The sequence below is a fragment of the Meriones unguiculatus genome, chromosome 6 (genome assembly GCF_030254825.1).
Source record: "Meriones unguiculatus strain TT.TT164.6M chromosome 6, Bangor_MerUng_6.1, whole genome shotgun sequence".
Lineage (NCBI taxonomy): Eukaryota > Metazoa > Chordata > Mammalia > Rodentia > Muridae > Meriones > Meriones unguiculatus.
In genome coordinates, this window is record NC_083354.1 from 44,780,074 (window position 1) to 44,796,327 (window position 16,254).

Consider the following 16,254-nt stretch of genomic DNA (forward strand, 5'->3'; position numbering starts at 1 on the left):
ACAAACAAACCAAGCAACCAACCAAACAGCATTTTTAGTGCTAGAGAGATGGCTCAGCCATTATGGACCTGGCTACTCTCCTAGAGAACCTAGGTTTGGTTCCCAGAACCCACAAAGGCAGCTCAGGATAATCTACAACTCTGGTTCCAGAGGATCTGATGCCTTCTTGTGGCCTCCATTGGTACCAGACACACATGTAATGCACAGACATACAAGTAGACAAAACACCCATTCACATAAAATAAAAATCAATAAATCCTAAGAAAAAGGAGGGAACACCCACACCTTCCCCAAGCCAGTTGTTGTTGGTGTCTAAGACAAAACCAAGAAGCTGCTGGCTGGTCCTCACAGTGCTTCTCACACTGGCCTCCCAGGTCCCTGTGGTAACTCACTCGAAGAATGACTATCATGAGAAGTGTACATCTCCGAAGAATTTCAGTCTTGGCCCTGAATGCTTTAGTCCAGGTTCAAAGACTCATCCCTAATTTTCCATAGCTTATTCCAGTGGCACTGTCACCTCTTGTGCCGCCCTCCACACCTGGACAGACATTTGCACTTCCCTGGCAGCTCACAGGGTTCCTGGATTTGAATGCCCACTTCCGCTGCTCCTGTGTTCCAGGCTGTCTCAGGGCTTTCCCATGGTGTCTTACAACACTGGACTAACTGCTAGTCTTTACCACACAGCTGCCCAGTAGTCTAGTTTCCTAGTTAACCAAGGATCCTAAAATGTCTGACAATCCCCAATCATAAGGGGAAAAAAATGAGCCAGGTGGTAGTGGTGCACACATTTAACCCCAGCCCTCGGGAGGCAGAGGCAGAGGCAGGCAGATCTCTGAGTTTGAGGCCAGCCTGGTCTATAGAAGGAGTTCTAGGACAACCATGGCTACACAGAGAATCCCTGTCTTGAAAAACTAAAAAAGGAAAAAAGGAAAAGAAAAGGAAGGAAGGAAGGAACCTGAGGCCATGGGAACAATGCCAAATGTCCAAGATCCAGGTTGCCTCCAAATCAAGAAAAGTGGATGTGGTTAGGCGTTTGATAAGCCCGGTGGCTCATTTCGTGAGAATACCCCTGAATCCCAAGACAGAGCTTCTCCGTACTTGCTGGGGAGGGACAAAGGGGAACAGCCTGGGCAACTCTGAGCATGGCACCCAGCTGGGATCGGATCCTCCTGAGCTCAGCAGAGGGACGAGGAAAACCCCAGGTAGCGGCCTCACGGGTAGTAAGAGTGGGCTCTCCTCCACGGAGGGCAGGGAAGAGCACAAGTGTTCTGGGCAGATGGCTTCACGGGCCTAGCTTTCTGGGCTCTGATTGCAGAGCCCTGAGCAAAAACTGTGACTTTGTCCTTCAAGAAGGTCAAGTTTGTTTTATAGGAAATGTTTTTGGTGGGCAGTAGAACTGAAATCAGGGAATTGTGTATGCTGGGCAAAACACTGAGCTTTGTCCCCAGCAGTTTTGATTTAAACTCTCTTAACAGGTAAGCCATCTCTTCGGTCTCAAGTTTCTTATTAAAAGCATTACTTATTACTGAGGGCAGGGGCACAAAGTCCATGGCATGTGTACAGAGGTCAGAGAATGACTCTGAGAAGTCAGTTCTCTCCTCTCAGCTTTACGTAGGTTCCAGGGATCAAAGACTGCCAGGCATGCACAGCAACTGTTTTTACTGGATGGGCATCTTGCTGGTTCTGCAGGAAACTTGTTGATGAAGACATCCCAAATTCCACCCAAACTGTTTAGCGAGGGATGCAGGGATGCTCTGCCCATGTCAGTTAAGAGCAGGGTTGCCTGCTTCCTGCCAAAGCCACAGGCTGGGTGGACCCAACCTGGGTCCAGGTGAAGCCTTTATTCAGGCCTTTTCAGCTTCTGGCAAGATGCTAACTGCTTGGAAATCCGGAGGCGTGATCAAGTGAGGGTGCAAAGCCAAGCCCTGGAAGAGCTGTCGGCCTTAGCCAAGCATGAGGATGTGCTGAGGGGCTTCCCATCTAAAGCAGTCTGAGGAGACTTGGAAAGTCAGAAGTCTGCGCCAACCGGGAAGAATACCAACAGGAGGAGACCAAGCAAGGGCCCACACCTTGCAGGGTCATTTCAAAGGTTACGTTCCTCTCATAAATGCCACCCCCTTCTGAACAGAGTTTCAGACATCTCAGGGATGGCACTGGGTTTCACACAGGGGCAAACACAGAATGGGCTCAGTGAATGTGTGTTCACATCACTTCTATTGGAAGGGCTGAGAAATGGCTGGCTCTCTTGGGCACTCGGAAGGTCTAGCTTCAGGAGGCAGGAGAAGACTGGAGGAAGGCCTTGTGGTACTGTCATACAGAAGGCTCTGCAAGCCTTGGGTCGTAGCAGTGGCAGCAGCAGGGATGGCTCCTAACATGACAGAAGGACACAGCATGTGGACACATTTCATACTCCTGGAGAGTGGGTATAATCCAGGCTTGGAGACCAAGGCAAAAGAGACATAGATCACCCTAGATTGTGCTAGATCACCAAGTAAAGCTGCAGTGAAGCCAGACACATTCTGAGCCCCAAGAGGAGATAAGTAGTTTCCTGACGTCAGGACTTTTCTTCATAGGACTGCATGGTAGAGGTGGTGGTTGTCATCACCCAAGAGAGGGTTGAGATTCTGAATCTGTCCCTCAGACTGCTGGCGAACGGACTACAAACATCCACACAGGCTGCCCCATTGAGCTGCACACGCACACACCCACTGTTGAATAAGAAGGTTGGTTTTTGTGTGTGTGTACATATATATATTTTGTATACCAGGCTGGCCTTACACTGTTGATCCTCTTGCCCCAGCATTCTAAGTGTCAGGAATGCCAGGGTGAACTAACAATTCAGCTTTAGGAACTAGGGTCCCCAGCACTCGGGAGGCAGAGGCAGGAAGATCTCTGTGAGTTCAAAGTCAGCCTGGTCTACAATGCAAATTCCAGTATAGCCAAAGCTACATTAAAAACAAAACAAAACCCTGTCTCAAACAAAAAACAAAAAAGAAAAGAAAGAAAAAAAAATAAAAGAACAAGGGTCCTTTGTAATGAGCACTGGAGGACTCATGACTCATTCAGAAATCACCCCTGTCCACTGTCCACTGCAGTATCATGGCTCTCCCAGGAAGGATGTTCTACAGAATGGAAGTGTAAGGGACCCAGGAGGTACCATCTTCCTCTAGGAGGCCCTGTGGGAGTTGACTTCTGTGAAGGGGTGCAAAAGGGTAGTAAGTGTGCTCAGACAGCCCAACACATAGTTCATCTGGACATCACTGATGCAGGAGTCAGTGCTGAGGTGGTCAGAGCACAGAGGGCTGGAGGACTAAGCATGCAGTGAAGAATAACTGTCTAGGGGCCACACCCAAGGCCAGTACTCACAACTAAACCGGGAGCCAGGCTGAACAAGCCACTTGGAAAGGACCGTGGCTGGGGCTGGAGAGATGGCTCAGGTTAAGAGCACTGTCTGCCCTTCCAAAGGTCCCGAGTTCAATTCCTGGCAATCACATGGTGGCTAACAACCATCTATCTATACTGGGATCTGACACCCACTTCTGGCATACAGGTGTACATGCAGATAGAGCACTCACACAGAAGAGAAAGAGAAAGAGAGAGAGAGGTTGCTACCTGGGTATAGGCCTCAGGAGAGGGCTGGTCCAGTTAGGACAGGGCCTACAAAACAACTGAGAACCATGCCTCCACCAACGACCATGGTCCAAGTAACCCAAATATACCTTGTACAGGAGTGGGCTGAGCTTCATGGCCTTGCGTGGGGGTTTATGGAATCCAAGCTTCCTCAGGAAACATTGTGTTCAAGGGAAACACTTTTCACTTTGCGGCACCGAGGAAGACACGGATACCATCAGAGGACATACCACCGTGAATGTGCAAAGAGACCAAACAATGTCAGGTAGGACAAGTGTCACAGCGGCATTTAAGACACCGGGCTGCAGGCCACTTCCGCTCTGTGATACGATTGAGTGTCTTACAAAGCTACTATCCTACTCCCGACTGCTAACACACAACAAAGCCCCCCATGTGCACCCTGCATCACCAGCAGGGGATGTTTCAGTGCTATAGTCCTGTATTTTCAGCCACCTTCTCAGACTCTTTCCAATTTTATCCAGTAATGTCCTAATGACTCCACCTCCCCTGAACTCTCACTGGATGAAGCTGTGAAAAAAATGAGGCAGTTTCTGTTGGGCCTGAACTAGGTTTTTCATCTTAAAGACTTGGATGTTGCTCGCGCCTCTTCAGAGTAAGCTTTCTCCTCAGGGGTTAACGGGCTTTCCTGCGTGTCTGTACACTGTGCTCTGGAGTCCTCCAACCCTGACACCCAGCCACCCAGCCTCTCCCGCGGGCACTTGCACCTGTGGGTCCAAAGCTGACATTCTACCAATGATGTGACACAATGTGGAGTGGCTTTTCTCACTTAGCCAAGGTCCAGAGTCAGGGAAAGGATGGCAGCTGCTTCAGCTCCATTTCCATTAGCTGTCCTCTGCATTCCTCCCACAGGACTAAACTAGCGACTGCTCCCTCTTCTTCCTGCTTTTACAACCCTTCCTAGCAGGCTACCGGTCCCTCCGACAGTCTCATTAACTACAACCCAGCATGGGATGCAGGAATCTTAGATCCCTACCGGGCATCTAAGGCCAAGGCGCCAGGGAGATAGAGGGTCTCTCAACACTGCCTTGCCCACCGCCCGCCTTGTGCCACATGTTGGCTACTCTGGGATTCACCACAGAAGGTTGCTCTTCTATCAGAGCCTCCCTCAGATGTGATGCTCCCCTGGGCATACCCCAGGGCAGCTGCCACCTCCTGTCAGGGTATTTTGCTCTTACTAAAGCTGCTATGTATAAGTTGCCAGTTGCCAATGTAAGTTAAGCTCCAGAGAGGACCCACATTTGTCTCAATGAAGAAGAACACAGTAAGCACTTACTCAACAGATATCTAGAACCAGGCATGAGCCAAATACTCTGCAGAGATTAAAGTCCACTAACCCTTACCACAGACATGGGAGGTCAAGTGTTTGGACCTCCTGTGCATTGCAGGCTGTGGATCAGAGTTTAAAGAACTAAAGAAGCTGCCCCAAGGGCACCTTGGGAATGAAGACAGCACTGGCTTCAAGCCCAGGCTAGCAGAAGCCCCAGCCCCAGCCCCAGCCCCAGCCCCAGCCCCAGCCCCAGCCCCAGCCCCAGCCCCAGCCCCAGCCCCCAGCCCCAGCCCCAGCCCCAGCCCCAGCCCCAGCCCCAGCCCCAGCCCCAGCCCCAGCCCCAGCCCCAGCCCCCAGCCCCCAGCCCCCAGCCCCAGCCCCAGCCCCAGCCCCAGCCCCAGCCCCAGCCCCAGCCCCAGCCCCCAGCCCCAGCCCCAGCCCCAGCCCCAGCCCCCAGCCCCCAGCCCCAGCCCCCAGCCCCAGCCCCCAGCCCCAGCCCCAGCCCCAGCCCCAGCCCCAGCCCCAGCCCCAGCCCCCAGCCCCAGCCCCAGCTCCCAGCTCCCAGCCCCCAGCCCCAGCCCCCAGCCCCCAGCCCCAGCTCCCAGCCCCAGCCCCCAGCCCCCAGCCCCAGCTCCCAGCCCCAGCCCCAGCCCCCAGCCCCCAGCCCCCAGCCCCCAGCCCCAGCCCCCAGCCCCCAGCCCCCAGCCCCCAGCCCCCAGCCCCCAGCCCCAGCCCCAGCCCCCAGCCCCCAGCCCCCAGCCCCCAGCCCCCAGCCCCAGCCCCAGCTCCCAGCCCCAGCTCCCAGCCCCAGCTCCCAGCCCCCAGCCCCAGCCCCCAGCCCCAGCCCCCAGCCCCCAGCCCCCAGCCCCCAGCCCCCAGCCCCCAGCCCCCAGCCCCCAGCCCCCAGCTCCCAGCCCCCAGCCCCCAGCTCCCAGCCCCCAGCTCCCTGGCAGGTGAGAATGGGTTGAATGGACAGTACTTCTCTCAAAGCACTGTTATGTCCCCAGCCACACCGGGGTGGGCAACTCTGGCAGAAACCTGTGTGGTGATTTTGGACTTTATGGCTAGGGCTTATAGAGCTCAAAGCCAGGATCCCAGGGAAGGCACTGAGATTTCATTAGTGTAGTTTGGAAAAGACATCCACTCCCCCTTCACACTCACGGAAACAGTTTATTTATTTACTTATCTTAAAAGACAGAATCTCACAGTATATAGCCTTGGCCAGGCTAGAACTTAATACATAGCCCAGACTGGCCTCAAACTCACAGACACCCACCTGCCTCCACTTCCCCGGTGCTAAAATCAAAGGTGTAAGCCACTATCATGGCTAGTTTTATGTCAGCTTGATACTACCTACAGTCATCCAGGAAGAGGAAACCTCAATTTTAAAAAATGCTTTTATAGGATCAGGGTGCAGGCAAGCTGGGGAAGGGCCCAGTCCAATGTGGGTGGGGCCTCCCTTGGACTGGTGGTTCTATAAGAAAGCAGTCTGAGCAAGACACGAGGAGCAAGCCAGTAAGCAGTACCCTTCCATGGTCTCCAAATCAGCTCCTGCTCTCAAATTCCTGCCCTGTTTTAAGTTCTTGTCCTGATCTCCTCTAATGATGGACTACAATGTGGAAGGATACGCCAAATAATCCCTCTCCCTCTAGATTTTTTTTTTTTTTTTTTTGGTTATGGTGTTTCATTACAGCAGTAGAAGCAGTAGAAGCCATACCAAAGACAGTCACCACACCTTTGATCCAGTGAAGGACACAAGGAGTCCAGGAGGAACACAAAGGCATTCTGAGCTCCTATTTTTAAAAACCCAGGGATGGTGACAGACACACGCCTATAACAACAGTGCTCATGAGGATGAAGTAAGGGAATTTCCAGTTCAAGGTCAGCCTAGACCACACAAGGTGACCCTGCTCATAAAAACAAAACTCAATACCTGCCAACCAACATCAAATGGCTCAAACACCAGAGTGATACAGATGAGGGGTGGACTCCCATCAGGCCCTACCTGTGTGAGGACGTCCAGCTGGCCCACAATGTGCTCAAGTGTGCTGGTCAGTGTCTCCGGCATGCTGATGTGCTCCTGGGGCTGGCTCTGCATTGACTCCAGACTCTTGTCTCTGCCTGGTGGGCCAGGCAAGTCCATTTCTGGCTAAAGACAGAGAGAGAACAGTCCTTCAGCCTATTTAGTAGTTGAGGCAACAGGGGGAGAGGAACATCTCCGAAGGGTTATCTGATAAGCCAGGAAAGCTGAGGAAAAGGCTCCTAAGTGTCAGCAGGGAACAGCAGTGAAGCAGGATACACACCAAGGTCCACATGCCTGTCTTCCACAGCAGAGGCTGAGAAGTGGAGCTGAGTGCCTGGCAGTCCAGACTAGATGAGGCCTGGGCAAAGGGGCAGGTGGACCCCTGGGTGCCCTTAGATAACTCTCAGAGGTCCCCCGGGAAGCTGGTCCAGCTCTCAACTCTTCACTCTCAACCATCTAGGATGTATCTTGCGGGAGCCAAAGACATGAAGACTGCATGGCCCCAAAGTCCCTTTTCCCCCAGACAGCTTGACTCCAATTCCACCCTCCCAACACAGGCTCCTCTGAGCTTCACTAACACCTTCCTAAGGGCCCACCAGCTGTAGCCCAGAAAGGAGAGGGGATGTTCCAACCCTGTCCTGTCCCAGATCCCCTGCAAAAACAAAGATCTCTATGTGACTGTTCTGCCCAGATGGCTGGCAGGGGCCAGAACCTACAGGATAGCCACAGCTGGCTTGTTTCAAACAGGACTCCAGGAATGGTAGGTACTTGAGTTTTTATGACTTTAAGGGTCACTGAGCCCCCAGGTCATAAAAGTTGAGCCCCTCTCTGTACTCAGATGAAGGCTTCTCCTGGCCCAGGAAGCAGCCTGTGTGTGCTGAGCAGCAGAAGTCCCTGAGCATGGGTGCCTGGGGGCAGGTCCCTATGCCCGCAGCATACTCTACACTAGCCATAGCCCATGCTCTGGGCCAGTACCCCAGCTCTGATGACCCCCAAATGTCTCATGGACATTCCAGATGTACCCTGCCACCCTCGGGGCTCTGTCCAATCCAATCCACCTCCTTCCACACCCTGCTCTTGCTCTGTGCCCTGGCACTCATGCTGCATCGTACTCTCCAGTGGGTGCTCTCTTTCACCTGTCCTCCTCCCTCCGCTCAAAGCACCCTGCCCTCCCCCATCAGGAGCTCCTCTGCCCCTGCATACCTGAGCCTCCTTCTTCCCGCCCTGTTCCTCTAGCCACTTCATCCTCAAAACAAGGGCTGGAACACAGGCAGACAAATCAGGGCTTGCCTCTTTGCCAGCCTGTTACCCCTCTTTGCCTCCTGCTTGTACTCATCACTCCTTTCTCCACAAATCCAGGACACCACTAGGCTCAAAGCTTGTGAACCACCCACGCACCACAAAGCCAAGCCTACTGTACCCAGAAGCCACCCACCTCCCGGAGCCATAGGCAGTGGAGTATAATGGGTACAACGTGACCCACCTAGGCTACCACCCAGCCCTGCCAGCACTGGGATGCCTGGAGCCCCACTATCAGCTGGGTGCTTACATCTGCCCTCGGCGTCTTCCCTCTTAGACTAATCCACAGCAATCCAGCTCTGGAGGATGTCTAGCCTGGACATGCTCACCTGGATTACATCAGTCCTCGAAAAGAAAGGACCCAGGAGAGGATTCAAGTGACAAAGGAAGAATGCAAGGACAATTCAGGCATGTGGAACCTACGTGAATATTTTTCTTTATTAGGAAAGAATTCTGATCTTATAAACCACAAACTCTCAAGGACGTATTGATGTGAACTTGAAAAATGCCGGTTGTGGTGGCTAAAGAACTTAAAAGCGAGTTATGAGTCAGAGGGACATTTTTGACAGCAAAATCAGTGTTGTGCCCACAGGCTCACTGTTGACATGTCTGCCGTGTAGTGTGGCCAGTTCCTAAGCTCTTGGCTATCAGGACGAAGCCTCTTCCAGCCCCTCCAGGGATCAATGTACTCCAGATCTCAGTGCCTACCCAAGAACCCATTCCACAAGGAAACATCTCAGAAGCCTACCAGCCTTGCCAAGAAAACTTGGACCCACCACAGTGATCCCCACGCTTAGACACTTCTGTCACAGGTGAGAAAGGAGAAGCCAGATGGGCCCTGGCCCCACCAATGACCAACTAGTGCCTCTACCTTCTCACCTGTAAAATAGGGTCAAAGTTTCGATGAGCTCATCTGAAGTCACTGTCAAGCTTTGAAAAATATTCTTATCCTGTGAGCACTCCCTGCAGACAGACACACTCTTCCACTAGGCACGAGTCCACCAGAACAGCCTGAGAGAAGGTTACAGGCTTACACACAGACTAGTGTACTCGTGCACACTGACAGCAACCATCTTCGTGGGGACGGCCAGACTGGTGCTGCCTGCTGCCCAGGGAAGGAGGGAATGGAAATTCTGAGTGTTTTTGCAGAGCAGCCCAGAAGCTGCCAGTGCTGAGCGGAGCTTCTAGAGACAGTGGAGGATGAGGTGGGGGTGGGGAGTGAGCGTCAACTTTAGCAAGCTCCTTCTCAGCCACGGCTGAGCAGATCCAAGGGAGCAGCAAGGACTGGAGTCACAGCGCTCCAAGCTGGAGAAGTGGCTTCAATCGAGAACTGTGTTTCCATGGATACCATGCTTTCATATGGGCTGTCTTCATGTCACAACAAAGGAAACTGAGGAAAGAAATGCAATCCTGGCGCTTGGAGGCTAAGAGGGCTGTGAAGGCCGGGGTAGCCTGAGCTACATATGGAAACCTGGGGTGGCTGGGAGACAGCTTAGTGAGGAGAAGTGCTGGCTGAGTATAATCCCAAACCATGGTGGAAGGAAAGAACGGACTAGCCAGATGTTGTCCTCCACCCTCCATGCACTGACTAGTACTCGCACACATACGCAACAGTAACAAATAAAATGAAATCAATATTCTGAGACAGGGTTTCTCTGCGTAGCCCTGGCTGTACTGGAACTCCCTCTGTAGACCAGGCTAGCCTCAAACTCACAGAGATTTACCTGCCTTTGCCTCCTGAGTGCTGGGATTAAAGGTATGTGCCACCACTACCTTTACTGGCCTAAAAATAAATTTATAATTAAAAAAAGAAATACATACATACACATATACATACATACACACACACACATATGTATGTATGTATGTATGAAGAAGAAAACAAAAGGAGAGAAAATTAACAAAGAACCTGGGGTTTCTGGAAGCTGAGCATGGTACCTGTAACCCCAGCATGCAGGAAGCTGAGACAGGAGGATCACGAATGTGAAGCCAGCCTGGGCTACACAGTGAACTTAAGGCCAAGGTCTGGACTGAAAGAACAAAACCCCAGCCCCACAGCACTGAGGCTGGCCAGGCTGACCACTGCTGTTTCCCTGCCACCTGCTGCAAGCCCAATTTAACGTCACCTCACTCAATTCTTGTAGGCCCTTCACAGAAGGAGTTGTTTTGTTATTTTCTAAAGAGAGGACACTCAGGCTAAGTGTTCTTTCAGGAAAGATCACCCTGGAAGGTTATAGTACTTGCTCAAAGCCACCTGACTGAGATCTAACCACAAAGCACAAATTTCCTGGGTATCCGGCAGCCTGTGATAGGTGACAGGTCACACTGGCTGCAGGGGGACTTCAAAGGCGTAACAGAAGAGGAGTGACCCACCCTGAATGTGGACCACAGGTTGGGGTCCTTCAGTTCTGAGTGAAAAGCAGAACTGAAGCCAGGAGGGGTGGAGCACACCTGTAATCCCAGCACTCAAGGGAGTGCTCAGAGGCAGGCAGACCTCTGTGAGTTCAAGGGTAGCCTGGACATCCAGGACATCCAAGGCTACACAGAGAAACCTTGTCTTAAAAAACAAAAACAAATAAGAAAAAAGGAGAACTGGGCAGAACCCACCTCTTTCTGCTTCCTGACCCACAGACACATATAACCAGCCCACCTCATGTTTTGCCACCATGCCTTCCCAGCACAACGGACTGTATCCTCTCAAACTGTGAGCAAAAATAAACCTTAACTTCCTTAACTTGCTTCTGCTGGGTACTTTTCCACAGCAGAAGAAAAGAAACTCATATATCCATAAGTAAACTCCCAACAAAGATCAGCCCACATGTAGACTATGCCATGCAAATAATTTAATACCCAAACCACAAGAAAGATGAATCTCCAAAGACACAGCTACTTAACTTTGTGAAAATTTCCCTTGGCACATGTAGATGACTTTTCTCACATCACCCTGGAGTAGGATTCTAGGCTCTCACAGTATGTTCACAGGGTGTCTGCCTGGGTTTCTGTTTGTCACTCCCTGTCATGTGCCACCAAGGGCTCCGCCTTTCACACATAGCAGAAACTGCATTAAAATCTCTATCTATGGCTGGTGTTCAGTTACCCAGGCACATAGGAATCAAAGCATGAACTTTCATTAAAAAACAAACCTGAATAGCCTATAGAAATCACTCTGGGCTGACTTCCTGGCTGCTCTCTATGTTAGCTGACTATACAATGGGCCTAGGAGACTGGGAGTTGGACAATCCCACCCTAACAAGAAAAACGGGGACAATCTAAAAGAATCAAGATTCTGGGGCTGGAGAGATGGCTCAGTGGTTAAGAGTACTGTCTGCTCTTCCAGAGGACCTGAGTTCAATTCCCAGCAACCACATGGTGGCTCACAACCATCTATACTGGGATCTGATGTCCTCCTCTGTCATCTGTGTGTACATCAGATGAAGCACTTATGCATAAATAAACAAAAACTTAAAAAAAAACAAAACAAAAAACAAAACAAAAAAAAAGAATCAAGATTCTTTTCTCTTCCATAGAATCTGGGTTCTGTCCCTGGCACCCACACTGTGGCTTACGACCATTCCTAACTCTAGTTCCAGTGGATTTGCCACCCTCTTCTGACCTCCTCAGGCACAAGGGATGTGGTGCATACACACACATGTAGGCAACACACTCATACACATAAATTTTTAAAAGAAAGACCATCCCCCAGTCTCCAAAAAGGCTCGGGTTAGGGCTATGGCTCAGAGAACTTGCCTAGCATGTCGAAGGTCTGATTCCCATACCACATAAGACTAGCATGGTGGCACATGCCAGGTGGACAGCTACTTGAAAGCTTATATAAGTATAAGCCCTATATCATACCCATTATATGTTCTAGCTATACACTGTAAGCAAAATAGATGCATATATCCACACAAAAACATGCATATAAAATTTCACAGCAGGTTTTTGTTGCTGTTGTTTGCAATAAGCAAATAATGGAAAAGAATCCAATGTTTACCCTCAGGTAGATAAACAGACTGTGGTATATCCATTCAGTTGAATCACCCTCAGCAGTAAAAGGTATGAGCTACTTATACATGTAACAACATGGATCAACCTCAAAATAATTAGGCTGAAAGAAACCCAACCAAATCAGTAAGTAATTGTATGATTCCACTTACATAAATTCTAAGAAGTACAAACTAACGTGGATAGCAAGTCAATGAATGGGGCTGAAGAAATGGCCTAGTGGTTAAGGGCTTGGCACGCAAGCACATGGACTCAAGTTTGTAGTCACAGAGCCCCATAAATCTGAGCAGGTGTGACGGCCAGCCTGCAATCTCAGTGCTCCGGAGGTGGAGATGGGCAATTCCAAGAGCAAACTGGCTAGCTGGAGCAGCTGAATCAGCAAACTCTGGGTTCACCGGATAATTGAATGTCAACCTCTGGCCTCCACAAGCATGTGCAAACACAACTGCATACACATGTACCCACACATGTTTATGTATTACTCATACATATATGCAAAAACACCACACCAAATAAAGAAAAAACCCACTTCACAACAGCTGTGCATGATGGTACATGCCTTTAATCTCAGCAAAGGCAGACAGATCTCGGACAGAGTTCAAGGCCAGCAGGTTCCAGGCCAGCCAAGCCTACACAGTGAGACCCTGTCTTGAAAACAAACAAACAACCCACAACAAGCAAGTCAATTAGCAGTTGCTTGTATGTGCACAAGGAAAGAGACACAAGGAAACTCTGGAACGAATGAAATATTCTGTATCTTGATCACATGTGGGTGTGTGGTGTCACCTAACTGGATGTGTTTGCTAAAACTCAGAACCGCTCATTTTTTCAAGGTGAACATCACCATTTGTAATCACAAAGTTCCATCAGCCCCCTCCTAAAGACACTATTAAATCTACAGTGCCCTGAGCCCACCTGCCTCGCACAGAACCCTTGACATCCCATCACCACCAACAGCACTCAAGGTGAAGAGCACCACCTCCCCACCAAGATGCTACACTGCAAGCTGATGACTCTGGCGACAGACCTGGGAGGCTTGCCATTAATCTGGGAACTAACGTCCACATGTGTAAAACAGAGGACCTCACTTCAGTGTACTCTCCCAGCGGAAGGAAGACGCAGACTCCACAGGCAGGGTTCCCCAGGCAGCCCTTAGCCACACAGGGATCCATGCAGAGTCAAACAAAGACTGCACATGGTGGGCAAAAAGCCAGAAGCACCTGCCATTTGGCCGGAAGATGCTGTGAGCTGAGCTAATAGAATGGGCCCTGCAGGTGGGTGGATGGGTAATGATTAACCTTTGCTCATTTCTCCCCCCTCCCTTTTTTTTAATGTTCACCTTGGGACCTTGGCCTTTGCATGGCCTGTTCTAAAGCGAAAACTCTATAGTAGAAAAGTGTCCAAGAACTGACAAATGGCTTCAGATGGGGCAAGAATGGGGAGGGTGACATGACCTAGGGCTGGGTTCTCACTAATTTCCTTCTTGCACAGCCTGCCTGGTGGCTGCTTGCTTAACACATCAAAGCATATCACTGGGTTTCCAAAGAAAGACTGAGAGCCGCACAGGAAGGAATGGATAAGTGGATGCACACACACATCACAGTTAAATCTCTTCAGCTCATCTTTTGCTGCAGTCTACCCAGCAAAAGGAGCTCAGAGGTGTCTCTGTCCTGACCTCAGGCCTTTGGCTGCTTTTGGAAGTTAACAGTTGTAGGGCTATCTTCTTAAATCACACATATTTGCAGACTATTTTATAGCCTTATTTGTATTGTACTTTAGGGTTCCGGCTGGAACCCAACAGGGGAAGAAACTTCTAGTTCTAAACATAGCTCTGAAGCCACAAAGAATTCTGGTTTCTTAAAAGCATCTAATGGTTTGGCAGTCTGGCCAATGTTCGCCCGAGCATGAGCCTCGGGAGGGGTTGCTTAGGGCTGCTGACTTTCTAGATTTATGAACATGCCTGTTCCCCACACCAGGCTCTGGGGAGGGGAGGGTGCTGGGTCATGCTTAAGTTCAAGGACAGAGAGATAAAAGGTCTGGGATCAAAACAACAGCCTCAAAGCTGGTGGGGGCACTGTGCAACCAAAGACCTCAGACAGGTCTCAGAGCTCCACCTTGACTCTAGCTAGGCTCTTGCTGCTGGGAAGCCAAGCTCCTGTCTTTGAGACAGATGGCAAGGGATCCATGGGCCCGATCAACGTGTTGATGCCAGGCCCTCCCTGCCACACAGAACCAGGCAACATGCTGAACCTTTTCATGTCAGGATTCCCCCGAGAGGTAGGAGCACAGATGATTCCATTACCTCTGAGCTGCTCTCAGGCATGGGACAAATGATAAACTGGCAAAGGACAGAGCCCCTCAGCTTGGCCCAGGGATGGGATGGTGACTCCTGGGCTCATGACCAGCCTGGCTCTTCAAGAGTTTCCAAGTATTTCACACACAGAGTAGGGAGTCTTCAAAAGGGGGAGAGAATACCTGGCAGGCAGGGTTCACATTTTTTGCTCTCAGGAGAAGTGAGGAGATCGGTCTTCCTGAAAGGACACACAGGGGTGAGGGAGAGGGAGCAAGATAAACCCGAGAAGGCTAAGCAGTATAAACCAATGGAGGCCCTGAGAAGCAACTAGCTATGGCCATCATGTAAGTAGAACAGTCCCAGAAGAGGACCCTGACCTCCATTCCTGGGGACAAGAAACAATAGCCAGCCTTTTGGTATTGAAGCTTTTCAGGCCTTTACTGCTAAAACTCAGCCAGAGCCACACACTGGTGGCAGTAAGGTAAGGTGGGGGTCTGGAACACGCAGAGGGAGTGGGCAGACAGTGAGGTCAAGGTCCTTTAGCCTGGCCCATAAGAGCCTCAGGGGGAGGTAGGGCCATCCCAGTGAAGGCCACTTCCTTGCTACAGTCTGCCTAGGACTGATGACAGACACACTTGGCTCAGCTTGCCACCAAGCCTGAAGGCCTGAGCTGGCTCCCTGGGACGCCCACAGTGAATGGAGAGAACTGACTCCTGCAAGCTGTCCTCTCTCCTCCAGTGCTGACGGGCCACACACACACACTAACAATGAATACATGCTTAGCCAGGCGGTGGTGGGGCACGCCTTTAGTCCCAGCTCTCAGGGGACAGAGGCAGGCAGATCTCTGTAAGCTTGAAGCCAGCCTGCCTAATCTACAGAGTACACAGATAAACCCTATCTTAAAAAACAAAACAAACAGACAACCAAAATTTGCCAGCCATGGAGGAGGAGCACCCCTTTAATTCCAGCACTTTTGAAGCAGAGGCAAGTGGATCTCTGAATTCAAGGCCAGTCTGATCTTCATAGAGAATTTCAAGCCAGCACTGTCTACTTAAAGAGAGCCTTTTTAAGAAGCTAAACAAACAAGAAAAATAAACCAAAAGAAGTCTTAAAAATGAGGTAATATTACATATTTAAGGAAAAAAAAATCAGAATAAAGGTGACTGACTGGTCAGACTACAGAGACTCATTATTATCATCATTAAAGGAAACAATGCAACTGAACAGCCAAGAGGACTCACTCCTGGAAAAGAGTGCTCCCTTGGGACATACAGGGGTCTCAGGCAGGGCAGCTCCTGTTCAGGTCAGCTCCACAACATTCCTTAAAGTCCACTAGAGCTACCCTGAGTCTCTTAGGGAGATCTAGAAATGCCTGCCCTCCATCTAGCAAGCGCCAGGGGGGAATGGAGGGAGAAGATGAAGCTTTCTAATAGAGCCCTAGTGTTGGCTGTAGTTGGTTTTAAATAAAAGATTAAATTGCCTTGAACTAATTTTAGACTTATAGAAAAGTTGCAAAAAAAAACAGTACAGAAAATTTCCATTACTCCCTGCCCCCATGTTAGCAGCTTACGTACCCACAGGACAGTCACTACGTTAGGAGATGGACACTGGGAAATTCCACTAACCAAGTGGGGAGCCTTATGGGAGTTCCACTGGCTTCTGCAGCTGACGTCCTCGGATCTCCAGTCTGCATAGAATACTATCCAGGATGTGTGT

At 50.4% G+C, this 16,254-nt stretch overlaps 1 protein-coding gene across 2 annotated transcripts in view; it reads right to left on the reverse strand.

Annotated features, from left to right (window-relative positions):
• Poc1a (POC1 centriolar protein A) overlaps positions 1–16,254 on the reverse strand; it is a 70,932-nt gene that overhangs the window by 14,227 nt on the left and 40,451 nt on the right. For both annotated transcript variants that reach the window (XM_021639892.2, XM_021639893.2), the window contains exon 10: positions 6,924–7,067. In XM_021639892.2, coding sequence (XP_021495567.1) covers positions 6,924–7,067 — 144 coding nt within the window. The remainder of the gene's footprint in view (positions 1–6,923; positions 7,068–16,254) is intronic.